Source organism: Dermochelys coriacea, chromosome 8 (genome assembly GCF_009764565.3).
Source record: "Dermochelys coriacea isolate rDerCor1 chromosome 8, rDerCor1.pri.v4, whole genome shotgun sequence".
Lineage (NCBI taxonomy): Eukaryota > Metazoa > Chordata > Testudines > Dermochelyidae > Dermochelys > Dermochelys coriacea.
In genome coordinates, this window is record NC_050075.1 from 16,014,497 (window position 1) to 16,036,136 (window position 21,640).

The 21,640-nt window shown below is 39.3% G+C and overlaps 1 protein-coding gene across 4 annotated transcripts; it reads right to left on the bottom strand.

Annotated features, from left to right (window-relative positions):
- Positions 1 to 779: 779 nt before the first annotated feature.
- Positions 780 to 18,790, bottom strand: ZCCHC10 (zinc finger CCHC-type containing 10). 4 transcript variants are annotated; one of them, XM_043490537.1, is made up of 5 exons: positions 18,658 to 18,712; positions 13,064 to 13,207; positions 11,054 to 11,215; positions 6,406 to 6,447; positions 780 to 2,780 (listed from the first exon to the last, which is right to left on the bottom strand). In XM_043490537.1, the coding sequence occupies exons 2-5, from the start codon at positions 13,102 to 13,104 to the stop codon at positions 2,513 to 2,515; spliced, it is 513 nt and encodes a 170-aa protein (XP_043346472.1). In that variant the 5' UTR covers positions 13,105 to 13,207; positions 18,658 to 18,712; the 3' UTR covers positions 780 to 2,512. The 4 variants fall into 4 exon arrangements, with proteins under 4 accessions (XP_043346472.1, XP_038270618.1, XP_038270616.1 ...); XM_038414690.2 differs by lacking the exon at positions 13,064 to 13,207 and having other exon boundaries at positions 18,658 to 18,790; XM_038414688.1 differs by lacking the exon at positions 13,064 to 13,207 and having other exon boundaries at positions 18,458 to 18,668.
- Between the last annotated feature and the right edge of the window lie 2,850 nt (positions 18,791 to 21,640).

Here is a 21,640-nt window from a genome sequence, read left to right on the forward strand (position 1 = left end):
AAATATGACACTTCTCCTGAGGCCATTCTTCCACTAGACTGCGTCAATTGCTTCAGTTCAATTAGCAATGGCAGTTTTACTTGTAATGGGGAGGCATTAAATTGAGCCTGTTTAAAGCAGTACAGGTCTCAATAACTACTGAGTAAATTTAACAATTTCTAATCTGTAATCTTTGTAAATTAATTATAATTTGTGCCTAATTTAGAGCTTTGGAAGATGGTGATAAAAGAAATACCTTTCCTTGTAGAATCAAAGTGAAATAAAATATCCTTTTAATAGCAAATCAGTACTTGAGCTAGTAAGAATTGGATGGCTGAAAGCTCTGGTCAGGCTGGTGGGTTTTGCCCTGTAAGATAAAAACAGCTGGAGATAAATGAAACAGAATGGATTTAAAATTAAGCAGAAATATCACATCTGAGAGCAAGTGATCTAAAATAAATACATTTAGTTAACTACATAAAAAGCTACTATGTTTTTGGCTATAAAATATTGGAAGGAGTTCCTTTCATGGCCTACCACTTAATCACTACTGAATGATATAAAGTATCCCGAGAAATAGCATACTGTCTCCTTAGACCTCCAGCTCAGGGACCAATAGACCAGAAGTTAAACACAGGTTTCCTTAATCTCTTTAGCAGTTGTATTGTTTTGTCTTATCTCCTGCAGACAGCTTTTTGGATCGGCAAGTGTGCCCATTTTCTAAAGTTATTTTCCTCAATCTCCACCATATCAGTAAATTTACAGTACAGTGGACTTCCAATGAATATAAACTTAGCAAACAGTGTTTAATAATTTATTAATTTTTCCCATTAAATGGTACATTCTCTAAGATGACAAACAATTTCCTGGTAGTTTTATTTACAGTCTTCAGCATGTTCTGTAAAACTCAGTAATGATTACAGACTAAATCACACAACATACATATTTTCAAACATTTAAATAGAAGCACATTTTATTCAAAAGTAACTCTACACATTACTTTTTCCATAAAAATATAAAAAATAGTTTAATTACTATATTTTACCTAAACCAGGATATCTAAGAATTTTCTTTCACATATGATGCCCCGTCCCAAAAAAAGCAAACTCCATCAATAAGAAATTGAAAAGGAGACTCCATCACAAAATTAAATGACTAATGCCATCTTTTTAAATTCACCACAACAGCAAATTAGTTCTATTTAGCAACTTGCAAAAGACATCTTGCAGTATGCAGGGTTGTGATGCTAGTTTGCTGGGGTTTTTAGCTAATATGCCTCTTTCATTTCTTTCACAAATGTGCACAAACTTCTTATGTAAAAATAATAGACTGAGCCAAATAATCATTTTATACTGCAGACTATAATGCCAGCTACCATGTGCTCAAAAAACATAAATTGGCAATCTTACACTACACAATAATTTTGCAAAAATAGCAAAAAGGAAATATCTTCCTTTTGGGAACTATATTTAAGGTAACTCATTTTTTCTTACCAAACTTCCAATGAAAATAGCTTTTTGTCCTTGCTTTGAAAATAATGCCTCGATTATATTTATGTTACTACCATTTCTCCAAGTTCTCTGACTCATATTCTGTGTAGAAAGCTAAATGAGTTGGGGGGGTGGAGGGGAGGACAGACACACCACTATGACCCCTCTCTTTTTAGGATACATTTAATTTTATAAAAAAAGGCACAAAGATGAAACTCCTAAGCAGCATCAGTTATTATGATTCGCACCCCCTGCCTATAACCTTCATCTTATTCCAATGCTACTGCTGCAAGAGACATTATTTCTCTCAGAGAATGTTACAGTTCCATGAGCTCAGGAAACAGGCAAAGTTGAAAAGACTAGCTTAAGCCTTTGTACAGTACAAACAGCATATGGATCTCTAACAAATTAGCGCTAATAAAAGTTTTATGTTGCAATTAATCTTTGACCTGGAAATCTTAGGAAAAGCCATTTGAGAAACGCTCAGCAGCAAAGTATAATATATTTCTCAGCAAAGGGACTAAAGTCACCCTCTGAGCAATACTGTGCATTCAGTTTAGCCAGATAATGGTAATGCTATTTGAGTACTATGCAGCCAATGGTGTTAGAAGCTCTTATTCCTCTTCCTCCCTAACTAGTTTACAGGATTTTCTAAAACATAAATGAAGCTGCTGTAAACAGAGAATCAGTATATGATGTATACAGCACAATCTGAAACAAGAAGGTTTTGCTCTCTGGCATGTAAACATTAGGGTTACTGGACTTTAGGTCATATAAACAAATCTGATGACAGATTTTTAAACTAAAAAAGTAAAATTTCCCATTAAAGGATCAACCACAAAAATACTCTTTCAAAAAGTCTCACTTGCCATGTATACCTTTTTATGTCCTATGACGAATATGTAAAACACTTAGAAAGTTTTAAACTGTAGAAATTTTAACCAGTTAAGCTGTTTGGCAATAATGTATTCAAAACCTCCTTAGAGAATGACATTATCGTTCACTAATACCAGTCCTACATTGTCACCGAACATGGCACCACGCTATTTCTTCTTCTTTTTCTTCGGTGGCTCATCATCAGAGCTGCTGTCTGTGCTGGTGCTGCTGCTACTGGAGGAACTAGAATCTGACTCGAAGTCTGAGGAAGAGGAAGAACTACTTGAAGATGGGGAGGATGAGGAAGTGGAGGAGCTTTCATCACTGTCACTGTCATCAGAAGAAGAAGAGGTAGAGGAATCTTCACTCTCGGATGAAGAATCACTAGCTGAACTGATGCTGCTGTTGCTGCTGGAACTGGTCACGCTCTTAGACCTGCAAGAAACATGAAAAGGACAGGTGAGAGATTTTCTTCCCAGTACAGTGGTCACTGAACAGACCTGCTGAAGGTACAACTACAAAAACAATGTTCATTACAATCTTGCTTTCATAAGCTCAAAACATTCACCATTTGGCCTCAAACTTTCCAGACGTGACTTTGTCTGAAGGTGGTATTTCCCCCGTTTCTTGCTTCTATTTTGAACAAATACATTCGAGTAATGGGACAGTGCAATACATACTTCCCCATTGTAAAACAAAACATAACTACAGGAGAAAAAGCAAAGGTTTGAAACTTGGTACAGGTATCATCCTTACTGAGGACTGGGGTCTTTGCTTGGTTAGAGTGGGAGAGAGGGAATAAAAGTTTTAAGTGATAGGAAAAAATGACTTTGGACAACAAAGGTTTTAGAAGAGCTTAATGAAGATCTGTTCCTCTGACACATTATTGTACATTCTCCCTGGATGAAATTCTAGCCCCACTGAAGTCAATAAGAGTTTTACTATTGACTTCAGTGGGTCAGAATTTCACCCAAGGGATGCTGCTCCCAAGCTACAGAGGGAGAAGGAATCCAACGTGCCCACCACTACATAACATTTTGTGGGATGGAGATTTTAATAATCTCAGGGAAACTTTCAGAAAAACAAATCCTTTAAAAATAGCTTTATCAAGGGCAAAGAAAAAACATGAATATGGGGGTAAATATCATGAAGACCTGCATGCTCTGCCATTTTTCTGAATTCATATTCTGCAAACTCCAAGCTTTCATTTTGATTTTTAAATATCAGTCATTTTCCCATTACGATAAAGCTATTGCAGGTGTGCTACTGCTCCTAAGCAGTTTGAGATTTTGATATGGGCAATGCTACTAAGTGCCAAAAATGAACAACACAGGTTTTCCAAACATACCTCAGCCAAAAACCAAAGGCGCTAGCTCACCTTGCTCTCATTCCATTCAGTCAACTGAATGTCATTCCTAACTGGTACTATGTAAAGTACTAGAAATATTAAGCATAGGTTCGCTTTTCTCCAGAAAAAAGGAAATTAAATGCACTCATAAGATTAAGGGTGCTTAGTTGAAAATCACTAAGTCAGGAAATTCATAAGCTAAGGTTATAACAACTACATTAACTCTGCCTCATTGTGCACCCACAGTTGTGTCAAACTGATATACGTGGAGCCGTGTGTTATGATGTTCTGAGCCATTAACATCTTAATATACATCTGTTATCTGTATTTTCCCCCCAAACAGCTGTTTTTTCTATTGAGGGCAGCTTATATACAGCTGCTCAGGAAGGAATCTCCAGAAAATAAGCTAATAAAAGCCACATCTTAAAATGGTGTTTGGAATCATTAGGATGGATCACTACATAGATAGTAGAGTGGGTACTAAGACCAAAAAAAAAAAAAAAAAAAAGCAAATACAGTACTGTGTGAAATGTAAACTACTAAAAAATAAAGGGAAAACAGCATTTTTCTTCTGCATAGTAAAGTTTCAAAGCTGTATTAAGTCAATGTTCAGTTGTAAACTTTTGAAAGAACAACCATGAAGTTTTGTTCAGAGTTATGTACAACCTCCATTCCCGAAGTGTTTGTAACTCTGAGGTTCTACTATACGTGCTTTCAGAAGGTTACATAATATAGTCTGTTGGTTTGGTTACACCAGGGGGATGAATTGTTGGGGCAGATGAAGAAAGGTACTTCCTTGGTAGAGGCAGCCATACACACATGGCTTAGATAGTGTAAGAAAAGTAATCTTTAGATCATGTTCTAGACTTTTTTTTTTAATAGTTTGTATCTGAATAGATGCATTGATTTTGAAATTCCATTTAAATAATGTATCAATAAAATGAGTTTTTATAAGGCAACCCAAATCAGATCTCTGATACTGCACACTAGATACAACTACAGATAAGTGCCTCAGAATAAGCAGGTTTCAGAGTAGCAGCCGTGTTAGTCTGTATTCGCAAAAAGAAAAGGAGGACTTGTGGCACCTTAGAGACTAACAAATTTATTTGAGCATAAGCTTTCGTGAGCTATATCCGATGAAGTAAGCTGTAGCTCACGAAAGCTTATGCTCAAATAAATTTGTTAGTCTCTAAGGTGCCACAAGTACTCCTTTTCTTTTTTCAGAATAAGCAGTAGACTCGTGGATCAAAGGAGGTAGAATCAGCCAGAGTACAAGATCAAGTGTATTGGGGTTTGCAATCTATCTTCCAAAAGAGTGCCATGAGGGAGGTGGTAAGGGCTAGCGTGGGCACAAGAAAGCCCAAAGCAACCTAAAAGTTATGGGGCACAGTTGCAGGAGTTTTGTCATTTCCTATTTTTCTGGTTAAGCCTGTAGCAATGCTACTGGAACCTTAACTTTTGCATCTCTTAACTTCCGGATTTTAAGTATACAACAACATGCTGTGTTGAGTATTTTTGTATTTAACTCTTCCTAATGCATAATAAGTGTACTTGATGCCTTATATGCAAATAAATGAATACTGTGGCTGGATCTGAGGAGGCCTATAACATGTGAGAAAAAAATTCAAACCAAGAATGTGTAATGTTTTAAAGGTGATCTGCAAAGAAAAAAAACAGGTCTGTCAATGTAAAAATAAAGTCTAAAATATTTTTTCTAATATAAATTTTTCTAAAATAAAAGGACGTCTTTAATAAAAAACATTACCTCTTCAGCTGAGCTGAGAGCTCACCAAGAAATCCACCAGTAAAACCAGTCTTGACTTTTTTTGATATCTTATGGTAAATACAGGCTTTTTAAAAAAGCCTTTCTGGCCTCTTTTATATAATCTCATAAAGATACAAAGAAAAGGACACCAGACCAACATTTTAAAATCTTTTGCAAGTCTCCTTTAAAGAAGGGATTTTGATACTGGGGGCGGGGTTCTGAAGTGGAGTGTGGGTAGCTGTTTCAATCAGTAGAGCAGCAATAAAGGAGGCACTAAGCTAGAAGTGGGAGAAGACGGTTATACCATATTTTCATTTGGGATTGTCTCACAAAAATGTTGCTCACAGATACTGAACGCATGACAGCACCAATGGCAACCTTATAATAAAGTTCTACTTGTTTTTTATACTAACACAATAATTAAACTGGTCTAGCTGTGGGCTCCCAGCAGCGCTAGCACTGCTTCATAAGACCCAATTTTAGTGTCAATGATAGTTTTGTTTGGATTTGTTTTGTTTACAGTCGCTAGAAAATCTTTTAGAGGGAGATGGCAGTTCGGAATGGGGAAGAGAGAAGGAACAGCAAGCTGAGGAGAAAGAACTATTATTAACTGGAAAACGGTAGTCAATTATTGCACTTATTTGAAATACAAAATCATGCCCATCTAGCCAAAGGAAGGAATATTTTTTTCTACAAAAGGGAAGAGTATGTAGAGAAGGGAAGATCAAAAAGGAAAAAGTGAAGTCAAAGAATTAGAAGGTGAAGGGGTTGGAGAAACTTCAAATGCTCATAGCATGACTACTTAAAGGAGGTCAAAGGCAACAAACAACCTTCACTGCAATTTCTACTTTCCGTATCCCACACACCCTCTTTCAAATTACCCTCTGCCATAATGAGTGCAACATAATGCACTGGAATAGCTGCAGTTTTAATCTTTTCCCACATACCTTTTTTTCTTGGTCTTCCTTTCTGCAGTACTTTCTCCAGTTCTAATTAAGGGGAGGGGAAAAACAATGGCTTTGATTAATGCAGTGGGAAAAATTAAGTAAACAGGGGCACAGTGGAATTGAGGTTTATAATAGAAAATCATCATCCCACTGGCAGAAAAGTAAACAGTCGGTTGTAATGACTAAAGTTCACTTGGCACATTCACTTTCAGCCATTTTTCAACCCAAGAAGACATTCCCTATAACTTAAAAAAAGCTGTTGTATTTTACCCTTTTAAACATTTTTTGTATTTGAATATGCCGCACGCTCAGTTACCTTCTGCTAAGAGTTCTCTACATTAAAGTGATACTGTCGGTGTGAAAAGAAGATGTGTACAAGTTTTCTTTACCTAATATCTCAAATTATTAAAACTAAGTTTTCAAAATCTAAATTAGTTTTCATCATTTATGCTCTTCATGAATTTCTCTCCTGTGCAATAGAAAGAAAACAGTCCATTTTTATTAATAATATCTAGCTATTTCACTTTCAGGTCCTCATGCATTCACACACTGATAGAAAGTTTGGGTTTCAAACATGCAGGGAAATGCTTGCTTAACAATAGATAAATAGAAGCAAAAACTATTTCTGGTTTTTACAATTCACTTACTCACTTCTCACTTAAAAGATGAGCAGCAATGGATTTTAGAGAACAGAGCTCATCCATACAGATTCCAAAAGAATGTTGTTTTTTTTAACATAATATTTTAATGAAATGGTGGTAGGTAACATCAAGGAGAATGCAGACTTGCCTACCGTCACACAGACCTGCAAAATGCATGAGCATATTGCAAGATGTCAATAACTCCTGCACAACTGGTAAAACGTCATGGGTCTGTATGCAAGAGGAGTGCTTTCCTCACATAATCTCCAGTAGCCATACAGAGGGTTCACTAAATTACAAACCAGGAGCTCACAAATTCTAATCCCAACTCTTTTACTAATTGTTCTCCATATTTCTGTGAACTCCACAACTTTTACTAATCAGGGCCTCATGCTCTACCTTAGAGGAGGCATTTATCATTCATTCATTTTACTCCAGGCAAAGCTGAGAATACAACCCCGGTCTCTAATTTGCCAAACTGCCTTTCAGAAGAAAGGGCCTAGGTTATGTGTTAGCCTAACCCATGATAACAGAGTGTGGATTCTGTGTCCCACTTTAGTGGCCAATCCAGACAGAAGTTTATGAGTTTGCTACTGCCTCCATGCTAATGTGTATTGTCCTGGAGCTCAAGTGGTAGAAGCTCATACTTTTAAATCCAGAACTCCCAGGTTCAAACTCTGCAGATGATCCAAACAGAGACATTATTATACTTGGCTATGCAAACTCTATTCTACCATACTCGGCTCCCAGAGCCAGCAATACAAATCAGGAATCCTCATACTCTATTCACAAGCAGTTATCTAACCCAGTAATAAAGTGTGCTATCTCCCCCTCTACAATCTGCTCCATAGGGGGATAACAGTAAGCTTTCCCCTATCAGTTATTCCTATAGTTGCCATGGTAGAGGACGATGGCATAAATCTGAAGATTGTGGGATCAAACCTGTGTTGTTTTATTATTGCCCCGCTGCTGCCCTATAGATAAACCAAGATCTTAATTCTCTACAGATGCATGAGCATTAAATAATCTACACTCCTCCCCTACACAGAATCACATAGCTGAAGTCTGTGCTAGTATGCAAATTAGTTACAAATATTAAAAATTGGGTAATTTACATGTATCATGCAGAGTTGCACAGAACTTGGCAGCTACTGGAATGAAACCTTTCAAGCCTCCATTTGGTACTGTACTTATGTCATCATTCACTATAGAAAAGCCAGTGTGTCTGTCCTCAGGATGTTGAGGAGGTATTACATGTCTCAGCTTTGTACTACATAAAATGTATTACATTTTTAAACAAGCAGTAATTCAGTTTTATTCTTTTAGAATCTTACAGCAACCTTTTTAGAATTTTAGAACCCTTTAAAATTCTCTTTTCATTGTCTTCATTAAGAATATTATTTGCAGTATTTAAAGTATCTTTACATTTCGTTCTTACTTCACTTCCCTTCCTCACCCCAGCTATTGTACAGTACTTGATACCTAACAAGTCGGGACAAGGAAATATGTTCCAAATGTTGCATCAAAATTGGAATAAATTTTAGTGTATAAAAGCACAGTCATTATGTCTTAGAGGGCTTCATAATCAGAATTCGCAAAAAGAAAAGGAGTACTTGTGGCATCTTAGAAACTAACAAATTTATTTGAATATAAGCTTTCGTGAGCTACAGCTCACTTCATCGGACGCATGAGCTGTAGCTCACGAAAGCTTATGCTCAAATAAATTTGTTAGTCTCTAAGGTGCCACAAGTACTCCTTTTCTTTTTGTGAATACAGACTAACACGGCTGCTACTTTGAAACATAATCAGAATGATTACTTTTACTGAAGTTCCTTGATTTTAGGTCACACAACCTCCATCTAGGTTAATAACTAACTAGAAGAATCATAATGCAAAATTATTTTCACATTACCTAGTCTTGGACAACTGGATTTGTTTGCCAGTGCAAGGCTATATTAGATATGCAGTTATTGCGTTTAAAAAACTACAGTTATCAGAAAATGAAGATGTTAAGATGACACAATGGCTTTAATTCTGGCCCTTGTAAATGTGTATTTCTTTTACAACCATATTGTTCTATGTAGGTTTTTATATGGACTGTCCTAGCTTTTTGTTGGGGTTTTTTAAGAAAAGTCCAGAAAAATCATTATGTACACAGGTCATAACATAAGTCAAACAGATTTTGAATCTCATTATGCTGTAATTATGCACACCAATCAAGTTTTTTAAAAAAAAAACCCTCACCCCCCATCGCATTCCCCTTTTCTCTAGAAAATAATTATTTTAAAAGCGCTTGTGCTAAAAAAAAATTTAATGCACCACCTATGATTTTCAAAGACTCATAACTACCAAATCAAAACCAGTTTTTACTGCACCACTGAAAAGTGCATCTCATCAAATATTTGCCTCATACCAAATTTCACCTTTTTAATGCCAAACTATTTCCACGTTAAACCTTTTAAAAAGAAATAGTTTAAATCTTTTTTTTTATAATAAAGTATTTTCCTCCACACCGCTCACGTTTTTAAAAATAGCTGAACCATTTTTTGCTCAGACTTTAAAAGAAAATTAACGCTTCAGTGGAGACCTTGTGTAACCCCCACACCTTCTGGGTGTGATGTTCTGTCCCCTTTAGTGGCACCAAGACCACTTAGAGATTAATGAGTCTGCTACTGCCTCAGTTAAGGCTTTTAGCTCATTCCATAGAGGCTCATACATTAAGCTTCCGAGGTCCCAGGTTTGATCCCCCCGCCGACAACTGGGGTCTGTCCGTGTTATACTTGCATAGAAAATTTCAGCCCCAAAAGAATAAAGATTTAAAAGTCATAAGCAACTGACAAAGGGAAAAATAAAGTTAGAATTAAAATGCTTAAGACACCTTAAATCCTTGGGCTTCACTTGGCCAATGGCATTAAGCACTGTGTTGTCTAACCCTGCTTAAAACAAGTCTACACAACACATGGTTCAACACATCAGCAGCCATTAGTTCTTGCCTATGATAGTGTTCCTACCATTGCTACCAATAGTGAGTACCATTGCTACTCAGTATATAACAACAGCTAGGAAGATGGTCAACATAAAAATTATATGAAATATCCCTTTATTTTCAACATTTTGGAAAGCTTCTCAGTTCATTAAATTACTTTATTTTCTCTCTGAAGGCAGTTTTGATTAAAAGGGTGAAATGTTTGAATACTGAATTCTTCTTCGCTGGGAGAAACAACAAAATTCTATCTAGAGGCCAAAAGAATAAGTGAAGTCACACTTCAGATTAAGGCAAAGTCCAATTTGACTGTTTCTTCTTGGTTGCAGGTATCACCTGCCCAGGTGTCTCAGATGTCAAAACTGCAAAGCATGTAGTTATTTTAATCCAATAAAATGTATCCCCGATATTTCTAGGAATAAAGAATTGGTAATACATATGAATCCATATCTTGCTCCCCTATTTGCTTTTTATTCTTCAAAACTAAATACAAGGAAAAACTATGCTCCTGATACACTGTTAACGTAGCACCTATGTTTTTGTTGGTGGACACCTTTATGGTGAGACTACAAAAATGGACACATCACATACTTTTCTAATTATGATCATTGTCCCCACACTAGAAAAAGATGTACACAAACTGTTTTCTAAGCCCCATGTAAACATGTAATAAGGTAAGTGGTCAAGCTGCCCAGAAAACAACGCCCCATTACATAAAGGCCCCATTACTTATTTTGACTTTATTCCAGTGACCCATTTTTGTTTAAAAAACCTGTTTGACCTAAGTTATAACAGGGAGAGGCTGACCAAATAACTTGTGGATACTGTGGGATACAAATACATATGTATATCCTCTGATGTACATACAGTAACTATTAATGTTAATGGGAGTTACACATACAGACTCAAGAGAATGAACACAAAAACCACACAAAGAAAACTCACCACTCTACTACAATCTCCCAAACACAGTCTATACATACTTCTGCTAATGGCTTTTAAGCTTTAGCCCAGCTGATCTTACCTTTGTTGCAACAATAGTCTGTTTTCTTTTTCTTTCAGAGCTTTCGCTAATTCAACTGTCCTTGATGGTCTGTGTAGATATTTTCTTTTCCCTGTACATTCATAGGTCCAATGTCCGAACTCTAAACACTTCTGACATCTCACATGCTGCTTGTTTGCCTCCCTACAAAAATAAAGAATTTGCTTAAGAGCAGGTTTGTATCTAAAGTTGGGATATTTAAGCACAATCAACACTGTCTATTGAAAATTACATGGTGCATCTTAGCATACCAGTCCTAAGACAAAGTATTTGTCTTGCTTAATTTGAGCTTCAACTGTCTGCCTGTATTTATTGGTGCTTTAGATTTTCTCAAGTCAGGCTGCATTTCACTGGAGCTCCAGACAAGCACATGCATATACCTGCATATAGTCAATGGCAGGATTGGGTCCTTTGTGATTACTGGAACTTTCCTGTATCAGTTATTTATCAGAATGAACACAAAGACACTTTTCTATTCCAGAACTGGCGCTCTCAAGTCTCTCTTTCTGCTGAAGTGGTAAAGACTAAACTACACTTGGCTCTTGGTTGACACATTGGCAAAAGGTGTATGGCCAGCATTTTAGTTTAGTAACTCCTATTGGTTGGTCTCTCTTTCAATCTTTCCTCACTCTGCTGGGAGTTCATAATTTCCCATTCCCTTCAGAATTTAAAATTCATAAGCAACTATTAAAGAGTTTGAAGAAAAGTGGAAGTGGAGCAATTCTTAAGTTTCAGCCAGTGAACAAAGGTAATTCAATTATTGAAAACACAATTCTTGTCCCAAACTAACTGGCAAATATTTTGGCAGCATCTTTTATATTCCTGCGCCAACTGTGGGAAATATGGTTACATAAACATAGATAAATGTTAGTAAATTGTACTCAATGTTACAATCTCTGAAGAATTTGTACCTGCCTCCATAGTTTTTTTTCAAACAAGCACCTAAAAATCTGTTCCTATCCATTGAGTCAGTTTGTTGCAATATTTTGGGCAGCCCTAATTTTCAGATCATGGGAGTCTAGTGATTAGAGGCAAAACAGAATGTCAGACGAAATAGGACATTATGTTCCTTGTGGGAAATTGAAGAGTGATCCTACAATTTCAGCAGCCAATTAATGACTGCTATCACAAAAGATGCAACTGAGGCGTATGAAGTTCGAAGGTAACACTTTACTCTGTCCATCCCAAGTATAACCTGATTCTGGCTTTCTCGCGTGCATAATTCACTAGAGTTAGCCATGCAAAATTTTACTCACCTGCTTCCTGAGAAGGTGTAAACTATTAATTTTTCACCATCATCATAGTAAACATGGGTGAATAATTTTGAGCCCACACTGGTAAATATTCACAGAGTTTTGCAATATTTTGCTAGAATTCACAGAGGAAAAAATGCTTCCTTTCTGTTTAATATAGATTAAATGAGACTCTGATGATATACTCATCCTGAAGAAGGGAGTTTCCACTAACAACTTTTCACTGACACAGGAAAGGAGGTAAAGTTGTTTCCTCTGTTTTATTTTTCCCTCCCACTCCTCATTAATTTCTTTAGCTTTAAAATAAAATATTTAGCACTTTTACTGTGATTCATATTTACACTCCCATGAGGTAGGTATTAGTCTGATTTTACAAATGAGGAAATTAAAGCAGAGATATTAAGTGACTCACCCAAGGTTTGTTGGGTGCCAAATTGGTGCCAGAGCCAAGATTAAAGCTAGGATTTTCTGACTCCCAGTCTTCTGCTTAGTTTATTGCACCAAGATGCCTTTCAACTCTGCCTTTTACCCCTCTTGCCTCAACTGAAAGACTCACTTTGGAAAGTTCAGTCCATTCAGAGTCACTCAACAGCCATATACTACTAGAAAAAGGAAAATTCCTAACTGCATATTTAGCATTTAGACACAGTAAATAGGAGGAGGATAGGAGGAAGGAGGAGAGAGAGGCTATTAGCATTGATGGATGTTTTGGTTTGGTGTGAAACTATGAGTCACCTACTGAAGTACAGAAGAATGGCATGGTTCATTGGCCTTTGTCATCACTTACTCAGGCTCCCAGGTCTATCAAGTTTCTAATAGTCATCCTGTCTATAACATCCAACACCTTTTCGAGACTAAACTTCTCTGGCTTCTTGCAGTAGCCCTAAGGAGAAATGGTGCTAATTTAGATTCAATAGGGAAAAAGTAAGACTCACAATTAATTGCACACAATTAACTTTGAGAATTTAATTTCAGTAGGGAACAGTACTTTTAGTAAGTAGGCTGAACAGGATTCTAGGGCTACTGAAAGGTTTTTAAAAGTTTTATTTTCTCAAGCTCCATTTCTAGACTCCACCGAGAGAATGTCTGTGAATACTGAACTGTCTTGAGACGCACATTGCACATTGCACCCCCATTAGCCTACTAAAATAACTCTACTTGAAATTTTACAAAGGTTAAAAAAATAACTTAAGGTTAACTGGGTGTATTTAGACTACCAAATACATAGAGTTGTAAACAAAATGAGACCCCAAACAGCCAGTAAACCACCACTTATATATTTTATGTGGTGGATGTCACTTAACAGACAAATATTTAAAAAGATCTTTACTCCTAAAATGTTACCGTATAGGTTTGGATGTGCTGGAGGGGTATCCAAACTAATAAAAAGATACTGCTACCAGCCCCAACTAAGAAGAGGGGCTGAAACACCTATATACTGTAGCAATACATGTTTTAGACATGCTAAGAGATAGATGAAGATTCTTATGCCGCCTGCCTATTCCTCCATGGAAATTAGTAGAGAGGGAAGATTTTTCTGCTGCATCAGCTCCCTGCCAACTCCTACAGAAATCAGTCTTGTCTCAACTGAAGCTCAGAGGAGAAGGAAGTTTGGTACATTGAATCCAGGTTTTTTTCTGTCAATGTAGTCAATCTCCAAGAGGAAGTAACTAGGTTGACAGAAGAATTCTTTTGTCAATCTAGCCGCATCTACACTGGGGGTTAGGTTAACCTAACTAAGGATGCAAAACTTTTCACAGACCCGAGCGACATAGCTAGGTTGATCTAATTTTTGAACAAAACCAGGCCTTAGACTTCTGCCTCTGCCACAGATGCCATATGTGAGCAGAACTAGCACAGTTCCTCCACTTAATGAACACGCAAACACAAACAAACATTCAGCTTTTGGTTCCAACTCAAACCAGCACATATCTTCTCTGTTGGAAAACACTAGAAAACTAGACAGTACAACCAAACAAAAACATACCGTCACTTCCAGGTCCTAACACCACTCATCTCTTGACCAAAAAAGCAGACAATTCTACCCAAACAAAAATAAAATCAAAATCTAAAAGCAATCTAATCACCAGGAAAAAACAGATCAAACAAACTAGACTGCTACAGATTTCTAACCACAGCCCTAATAGCAAATCTCACACAAGCGAAATGGACAAGACTAAGGCCTTGTCTATACTACTAAGTTTTGTTGACAAAAGGCAGCCTAAGTCGGAGCAAAGACGACATGTTCCAGGAGGTTCTGCTCTTCTCCAATGCAGAGAAAAGGAAATGCAAGGAGTGGAGGGAAGCTGAAAGGCAAGACAGAAAAAAAAAAAATCAGAAGTTTGTTAAGGACGCTACTGAGCGGATGATTAAAGTCATGGAGGAGCAACCACAGATGCTGAAGTCCTTAATAATGCTACAGACTGAGCAGATGCCCACCCTCCTCTGCAGCACATTCAGAACTTTTTTCCATGCACCCCTCCTCAAACTCCACTGGCACAGTCCTTTCTGCTTTCCTGGATTTCTCAGTTTCCCCTTCACTGCACGCTCCAGGACAACTTTAAAAACGATAGCTGGACCCACAGCTCAAATCATTTGCCCTTCCCTGGCACCTGTCTGTGTTGTTTCTTGTACAATAAAAGCAAAATTTTTGGACGGTAATTCATCTTTATTTGTTTCTTACAAATTGGATAGCAGGCACTACCAATACATACACAGGCATTTTAATCATTTGCTTACTGGAATGTAATACCCCAAATGTCACCATTGCTTCCTAGGAAAACTACATGTAATGTAACATTGCAGCACCAATCACAGAGATATACATGATTGGTTCTCATTTTCAAAGTGTTGCCTCAAAGCCTCCCCGATTCAAATTGCCCCCCTCTGAAAGCTCAAAATCAGCAGCCAATCAGTCTGCCTCAATACTCCACCTCTGAGCAAATCTTTCACCCTTAGATTATGCAATGTACAACTTGTAGCTATGACCATGGGAATATTATCCTCACTGAGGTCTAACTCACTGCCATAAAGGCATTGCCAGCACTCCTTTAATCTACCAAAGGCACATCCCAGAGTCATCCAGCACCTACTCAGCCTGTTGTTGAACCACTCCTTACTGCTGTCCAGGTTTCCTGTGTTAGGTTTCATGAGCCAGGGCTGTAAGGGGTACACTGGGTCTCCCAGGATCACTATGGGCATTTCAACATCCCCTACTGTAATCTTCTGGTCTGGAAAGAAAGTCCCCGCTTATAGCTTTCTATACAGGCCAGAGTTCCTGATGATGCGTGCGTCATGCACCTTCCTGGACCACCCCACGTTGATGTCAGTGAAACGCCCATGGTGATCACCAAGTGCCTCCAACACCACGGAGAAATACCCTTTCCTATTGATGTACTCTGTTGCAAGATGGTCTGGTGCCAAAATTGGAATGTGTGTGCCATCTAGTGCCCCTCCAGTTAGGGAAACCCATTTCTGCAAAGCCGTCCACTATATTACTCATATTTCCCAGAGTCATGGTCCTTTGTAGCAGGATGCAATTAATTGCTCTGCACACTTGCATTAATGCAGCCCCAACAGTCGACTTTCCAAATCCAAATTGATTCGTGACCGACCAGTAGCAGTCTGGAGTCGCCAGCTTTCATACAATTACCACACACTTCTCTACTGATAGAACAGCTCTCATTCTGGTGTCCTTGCGCCACAGTACTGGGGCGAGCTCCGCACACAGTTCCAGGAAGGTGGCTTTCCACATCCAAAAGTTCTGTAGCCACTGCTCGTCATCAGGAATCCTCATACTCTGTATGACAATACGATCCCACCATTCAGTGCTTCCCGAGCCCAAAAGCAACAGTCTACCCTCTGCAGCTGTTCTGTGAATGCCAAAAGCAATCTAAAGTTGCTCCTATGCATATCACACAGCATGTCAGGCAACTGGGAGTCTTCTTCAGTTAGGAACTTCACAATTAACTGCACTGCCCTCCGCGATGTCTTCATGACAGTTATCAGAGCATAAGAGAGCAGTGCAGGATCCATCCCTTCTTACAAAGATGCTGGAGTGCACAGCAAAGAAGGGCCATTGAAAAATTCTGCAAAAGAAAGCCGGAAGCCCATGGAATGCTGGGACAGAAAGCAATGCATCACAGGACATGGAGCCCAGTCCCAAGATGCGCCACAATCCGCTCCACCTTCCCACAAGACCTAGCGGCAGAAGGTGTCACACTGGACTGCGGGATACGTACTCACAGTGCACTGTTCATGCTAGTGCCCCAAGTGTGGACGTGCTCTGCTGACAGAGGAAATGAGTGTGAACATACAATACCGATTTTTATTATAGCGTTTTTTGAGTGTTTTTGACATAACTTGTCGACAAAACTGTAGTGTTGACAAGGCCTAAGGCAAGCTCATACTGAACATGGGATCAGTGACTATAAAACGTAAATGGAAGCTAGGAGATACGTAGCACAATGCAAAACACATACAACCAACATGTAAAAGGATAAGTTGAAATGGAGAGACTGTTCCAAAATGAAAGGGAAATAATTATTCCATAAATCATCAGAAATTATGAAATTTATGAAAATTATCAAAAGCAAGGAAAAACTACATAATCCTGGAAAAAGGAACATATGCACGAACACTATCCACCCCTTATTATCGCAACTGAAACAGACAAATATGACAAATCGTTACAGGGAATAAACTCCCAAATACTACAGTGAAACTCTAAACAGACATTTGATGTACTTTCTCCCAGGCTTGTCTTTTGCTCACGTGGCCTGAAAGGCTAACAACAACAAAAATCATTTGAAATTACTTTGGCCAAGATACTTTAAGGTGACCTGCACAATTTAAAAACAAAAATGTAGGTTTGTGCTTTTTTGTGTGCACTTCTGTGGGCGTGTTAATAAACCCGACATGATTTTTTTCTGCCTTTCTTTTGTTAAACTTTAAAATAGTGTGTTTTCCCCCTGGTTTACTCGTGGGCCTCATGAATCTTCCAGACTGGTGTATTGTGCGTTCTCACACCTTAACTGAAAGGTGGGGGTGTTGAACCTTTAACATTTTGTGGAAAGAATGCCATGATTGATTAATTAGACATTGGTGTTAACAACTACTCAAAACCAAAGTTTTAAATAATTGGACTAAGACATCCTTCCCCTCTCAGTCATTCAGCTTTCATTCTTGGCTATTGTAATACCATCATTTCACTAGTTCTTTAATCACCGTAGTCTGCCAAAACACACAAGATCTGAATTTCTGGTGTAAAAAACAAGCAGAATATTTTCTGAACTTTTGAAAAGGGGGAGAAAAAAAGCCCATTTAACCTCTTTCTTTATCAGGGGGCTGATCTGTAGTGGTACTTAGCTATCTCACGCTGATAGTGAAACACTTAGTTTGTTAACATTTGTAAAGAGCTTTGAAATCCTCAGATGCAAGGAGCTAGAGAAGTGAAGAGTATTTATTATTCCTGTAAAGCTCTGTACCATGGTTAACTTAATCTTCCAAAAAGAAAAGGAGTACTTGTGGCACCTTAGAGACTAACAAATTTATTAGAGCATAAGCTTTCGAATGCATCCGATGAAGTGAGCTGTAACTCACGAAAGCTTTTGCTCTAATAAATTTGTTAGTCTCTAAGGTGCCACAAGTCCTCCTTTTCTTTTTGCGAATACAGACTAACACGGCTGCTACTCTGAAATTAATCTTCCAAACTACATGATAGAATTTGTTTTTAGGAATCAGTGAGCAGCAGGCCTGTCCCAGTTCACAGTCATCACAGACAGGGTAGAGTTAGCTCTTTCTCGGAGGAAGTACTTCATTATCCATCCCAAGGAAAGATTTACAACTTTAAAAGAAGAAAAATCTGCTCTCACGCTGCGGCCCTTTAACCGTGGGACTGTCCCCCTATGGGGGGGGGGTTGCACTCCAGTGCTGCAAGGTGCACGTCACACACCGGAGGGGCTGAGGGATCCTGTACACATGCAATGCATTATCTACTGCCCCTCACCGACTATACCACGGCCCCTGGCCTGGCCAGCCACCGCTACCCACCCCGCTCCCGAAGGGCTTGCGCCACACCCCACTTGCAGGCTCTCCGGGTTGGGTGAAGGCAGCGATTCTGCTCCCCACACACCTCCCGAGGGGTCCCACGCACACGGGCATCGGCGGCCCCTCCCAGGAGAGCCCACGTCTCTGAGGCTTCCCCTCCGAGACAACCCTCCGCTCCCCTGCCCACGGGACTCCGCTTTTCTCGGGCTGCCACACGAAGACAAGCCCCTCGGGCATCCGCTGTCTCCGGGGACCCTCCCTTAGCCCCCGGCCCGGCGCACTCACGCCTGCCGCCGAGCGATGAGTCGGTGCATGGGAGTCGCCATCTTAGCCCCCTGGCCGGAAAGTGAGGGGTGCCGACGATAGGCCACCGCGCGGCATGCTGGGCAATTCCCCCCTCCTCCTCCTCCTTCCCCATTGGGAGAGAAGCCGGCAGCTGCCTGCCACAGAGAGCCCGACGCCTGGCGCCTAGAGAGGACGTGCGTTGGGGCCCGTCATCTACCTCAGCTCCACTCCTCCGGGCCTGCCTAGCAGCTGGTGTTGCTCCCTGCCCTTCCATCGGTGCGCTCCGCTCTGTCCAGTCTCCCTCTCCCCCGGGGCCTCTCGCCCTTCCTGGGGCCATGTGCATGCCTCCCCCCGGGCCCTGTACCCAAAACGAAAAGGAGGACTTGTGGCACCTTAGAGACTAACAAATTGATTTGAGCATAAGCTTTCGTGAGCTACAGCTCACTTCATCGGATGCTTCCGATGAAGTGAGCTGTAGCTCACGAAAGCTTATGCTCAAATCAATTTGTTTTCCTCCTGTACCCACAGGGCGTAGGCACCAGTTCTCACCTCTTGTTTTCGTCTTGGGCTGGTCTCTTCACGCTTCTGAGTGTCACGCTGGTGGATTTGGCTTCTTTCTCTAAGTTTCTCTAGGTCACCCTCTTTTTCTCTTCCCAGGGGTTTCCACATTATCACTGGCCATAGAAGTGCATCCTTAAAGCCTCTCCTAATATGCCCTCCATCATCATCTTCTTACCATGTTTGATGCTTTAGCTTAGATTTTGATCTTACCATGTTTGATGCTTTAGCTGTAGATTTCCGTGACTCAATTCCGTAAAGGAGGACAGACATGTTGCCAATGTTAGAAAACTGTATTTTTGTGTCAGTGTCTATCATAGAAGTGTAGGACTGGAAAGGACCTCAATCGGTCATCTAGTCCAGTCCCCTACAATCAAGACAGGACTAAGCAATAACTAGACTATTCCTGACAGGTGTTTGTTTAACTTGCTTATTCTTAATCAACTCTTACGAATGAGACTCCACAACCTCTGTAGGGAATTTGTTCCAGTGCTTAACTTCCCAAGAGTTTGGAAGTTTTTCCTAATATCCAACCAAAACTTCCCTAGCTGCAATTTAAGCCCATGCTACTTTACATCTCTTTTCAAGTTTATGAAAGCTGTGTGGTGCTTCTGATATTTGTTGCTTGATATCTAACGTGGTGTCACTATCATTGTACATCTCACTCCCTAGATAAGTAAAATAACATACTATTTCTAGTGTGTCTTCATCCACTCTGATGATTACTTTTGATACATGGATAGCTATACATTTTGTCTTCTTTTGTGGTTGAACAAACCAGCTTGATTTGCTGTATCTGTCAAAAGCTGTATCTTTTTTTCTTTAAGAACTAAGCATGACAATGTCATCAGCAAAAACAAGGTCACCCAATTGTGCGTTATCGTTTGTCCATAAAATTACTTTGTTGCCTTTTGCAGTTACTTTCTTCATGACATAGTCCATGACAAGTGAAAGTAATAGTGAGGACATAATACACCCTTACCTTACTCCAGTTTTCACTGCAAACTGTTGGCTGATGTTGTCATCACCTCAGATTGCACTTTTAACATTATCATACAGATCCTTGATTAGTCTAATTATTTTTGCTGGTATTCCATAATATGCCCTAATTCTTTAAAGACTGTCTCTGTGTGTGCTGTCAAAAGCCATCCGGAAATCTGTAAGATTTACCACAAGAGGTGCTTGCTACTTCACACTTTGTTTTATAACGTGTCTGAGAACAATACAATCTGCACATGATTCCATGGTTTAAATTCTAAATGGTCAAAATCCATTTCACTCTGGGCCTTCTTAAACCCACACTGGGCCCTGATACCCCCATAGGTGTCAGCCAGGTATGTTCTCCATTGAGGCCTGATCCCTATACACAACTCCTTCCTCTTGTTAATTATTTTTTCCTCATGGTGAACACCGCCCCCAATGGGGTTGCCCACATCTTGGGCCCTCCCACAAGCCTATATTTCCTTCTGTCTTCCCCTCCCTTTCTGGGAAAGATTCTTTTGGCCTCGCAGGGTTCAGTTATACCCATTACTGCCGCCCAGACACAGTTCTCATTTCAGGGAACTACTGAACTGAGTGAGTTTGGAGTGGTAGAGCTGATTCTTTCCTGGATTAGTTTGGATGGAACATTGAAACACAGAGAGAGGAAAAAATCCTTCATCACAAGAATGATAAACTTCAATGGCTTTAAAACTTCAATAATCCCAAAGGAGCTGAGGTTCCCTGGAGTCAGAGTCTGATTTAGGATTTCCAGTGCTTAGATACCACAGTGATAGGTGCTATAGACAAACCAAAAATAGATACGTTGTTCCAATTTTATTCAGGTCATGTTGCTTGCCTCTCCACACTTTGTTTGCTGTGTTCAGGGAAACAGGACTTTGATGCAATCCTATTTATTTACAAACATACACCTGACTCCATCACTAGTTTCTCCTTCTAACTGGACAAGACCCCAAATTCTTAGATAACTGCTCAGGTCATAAGGTGTAACAACTGGTCTTGTTTCCCAGTGCTTTTTCTGACCATGTCTTTGACTTGACCACAGAGTTCCTATGTGATGCTAGGCAATTACATAAACCAGTGTTACCACTTTGTGTTTTTGTTGCTATATTAGGCTCTAGAGATACTGACTGTATACATGGATATAACAGGTTTCACACATACTCACATGCTATATTTTGGACAAAGAAGTACCCTTCCTGTGGGTTGCTGGGTTTTCTTAGGTTGGTTATATTTTTAAATATATACAACTAATACAGCAATACATCTCAACTCTGAGCCAATCCAGTGTTCTGTTTGTGTGCAGATTAAATCTACCAATAAGAACTCCTGACACACATACAAGCCCTTCACACCGGTTCATTTCAACCAATAGAATTGCAATATACAAATGAGGTGGAGAAGAAGAGTGATTATTGGTGAAAGT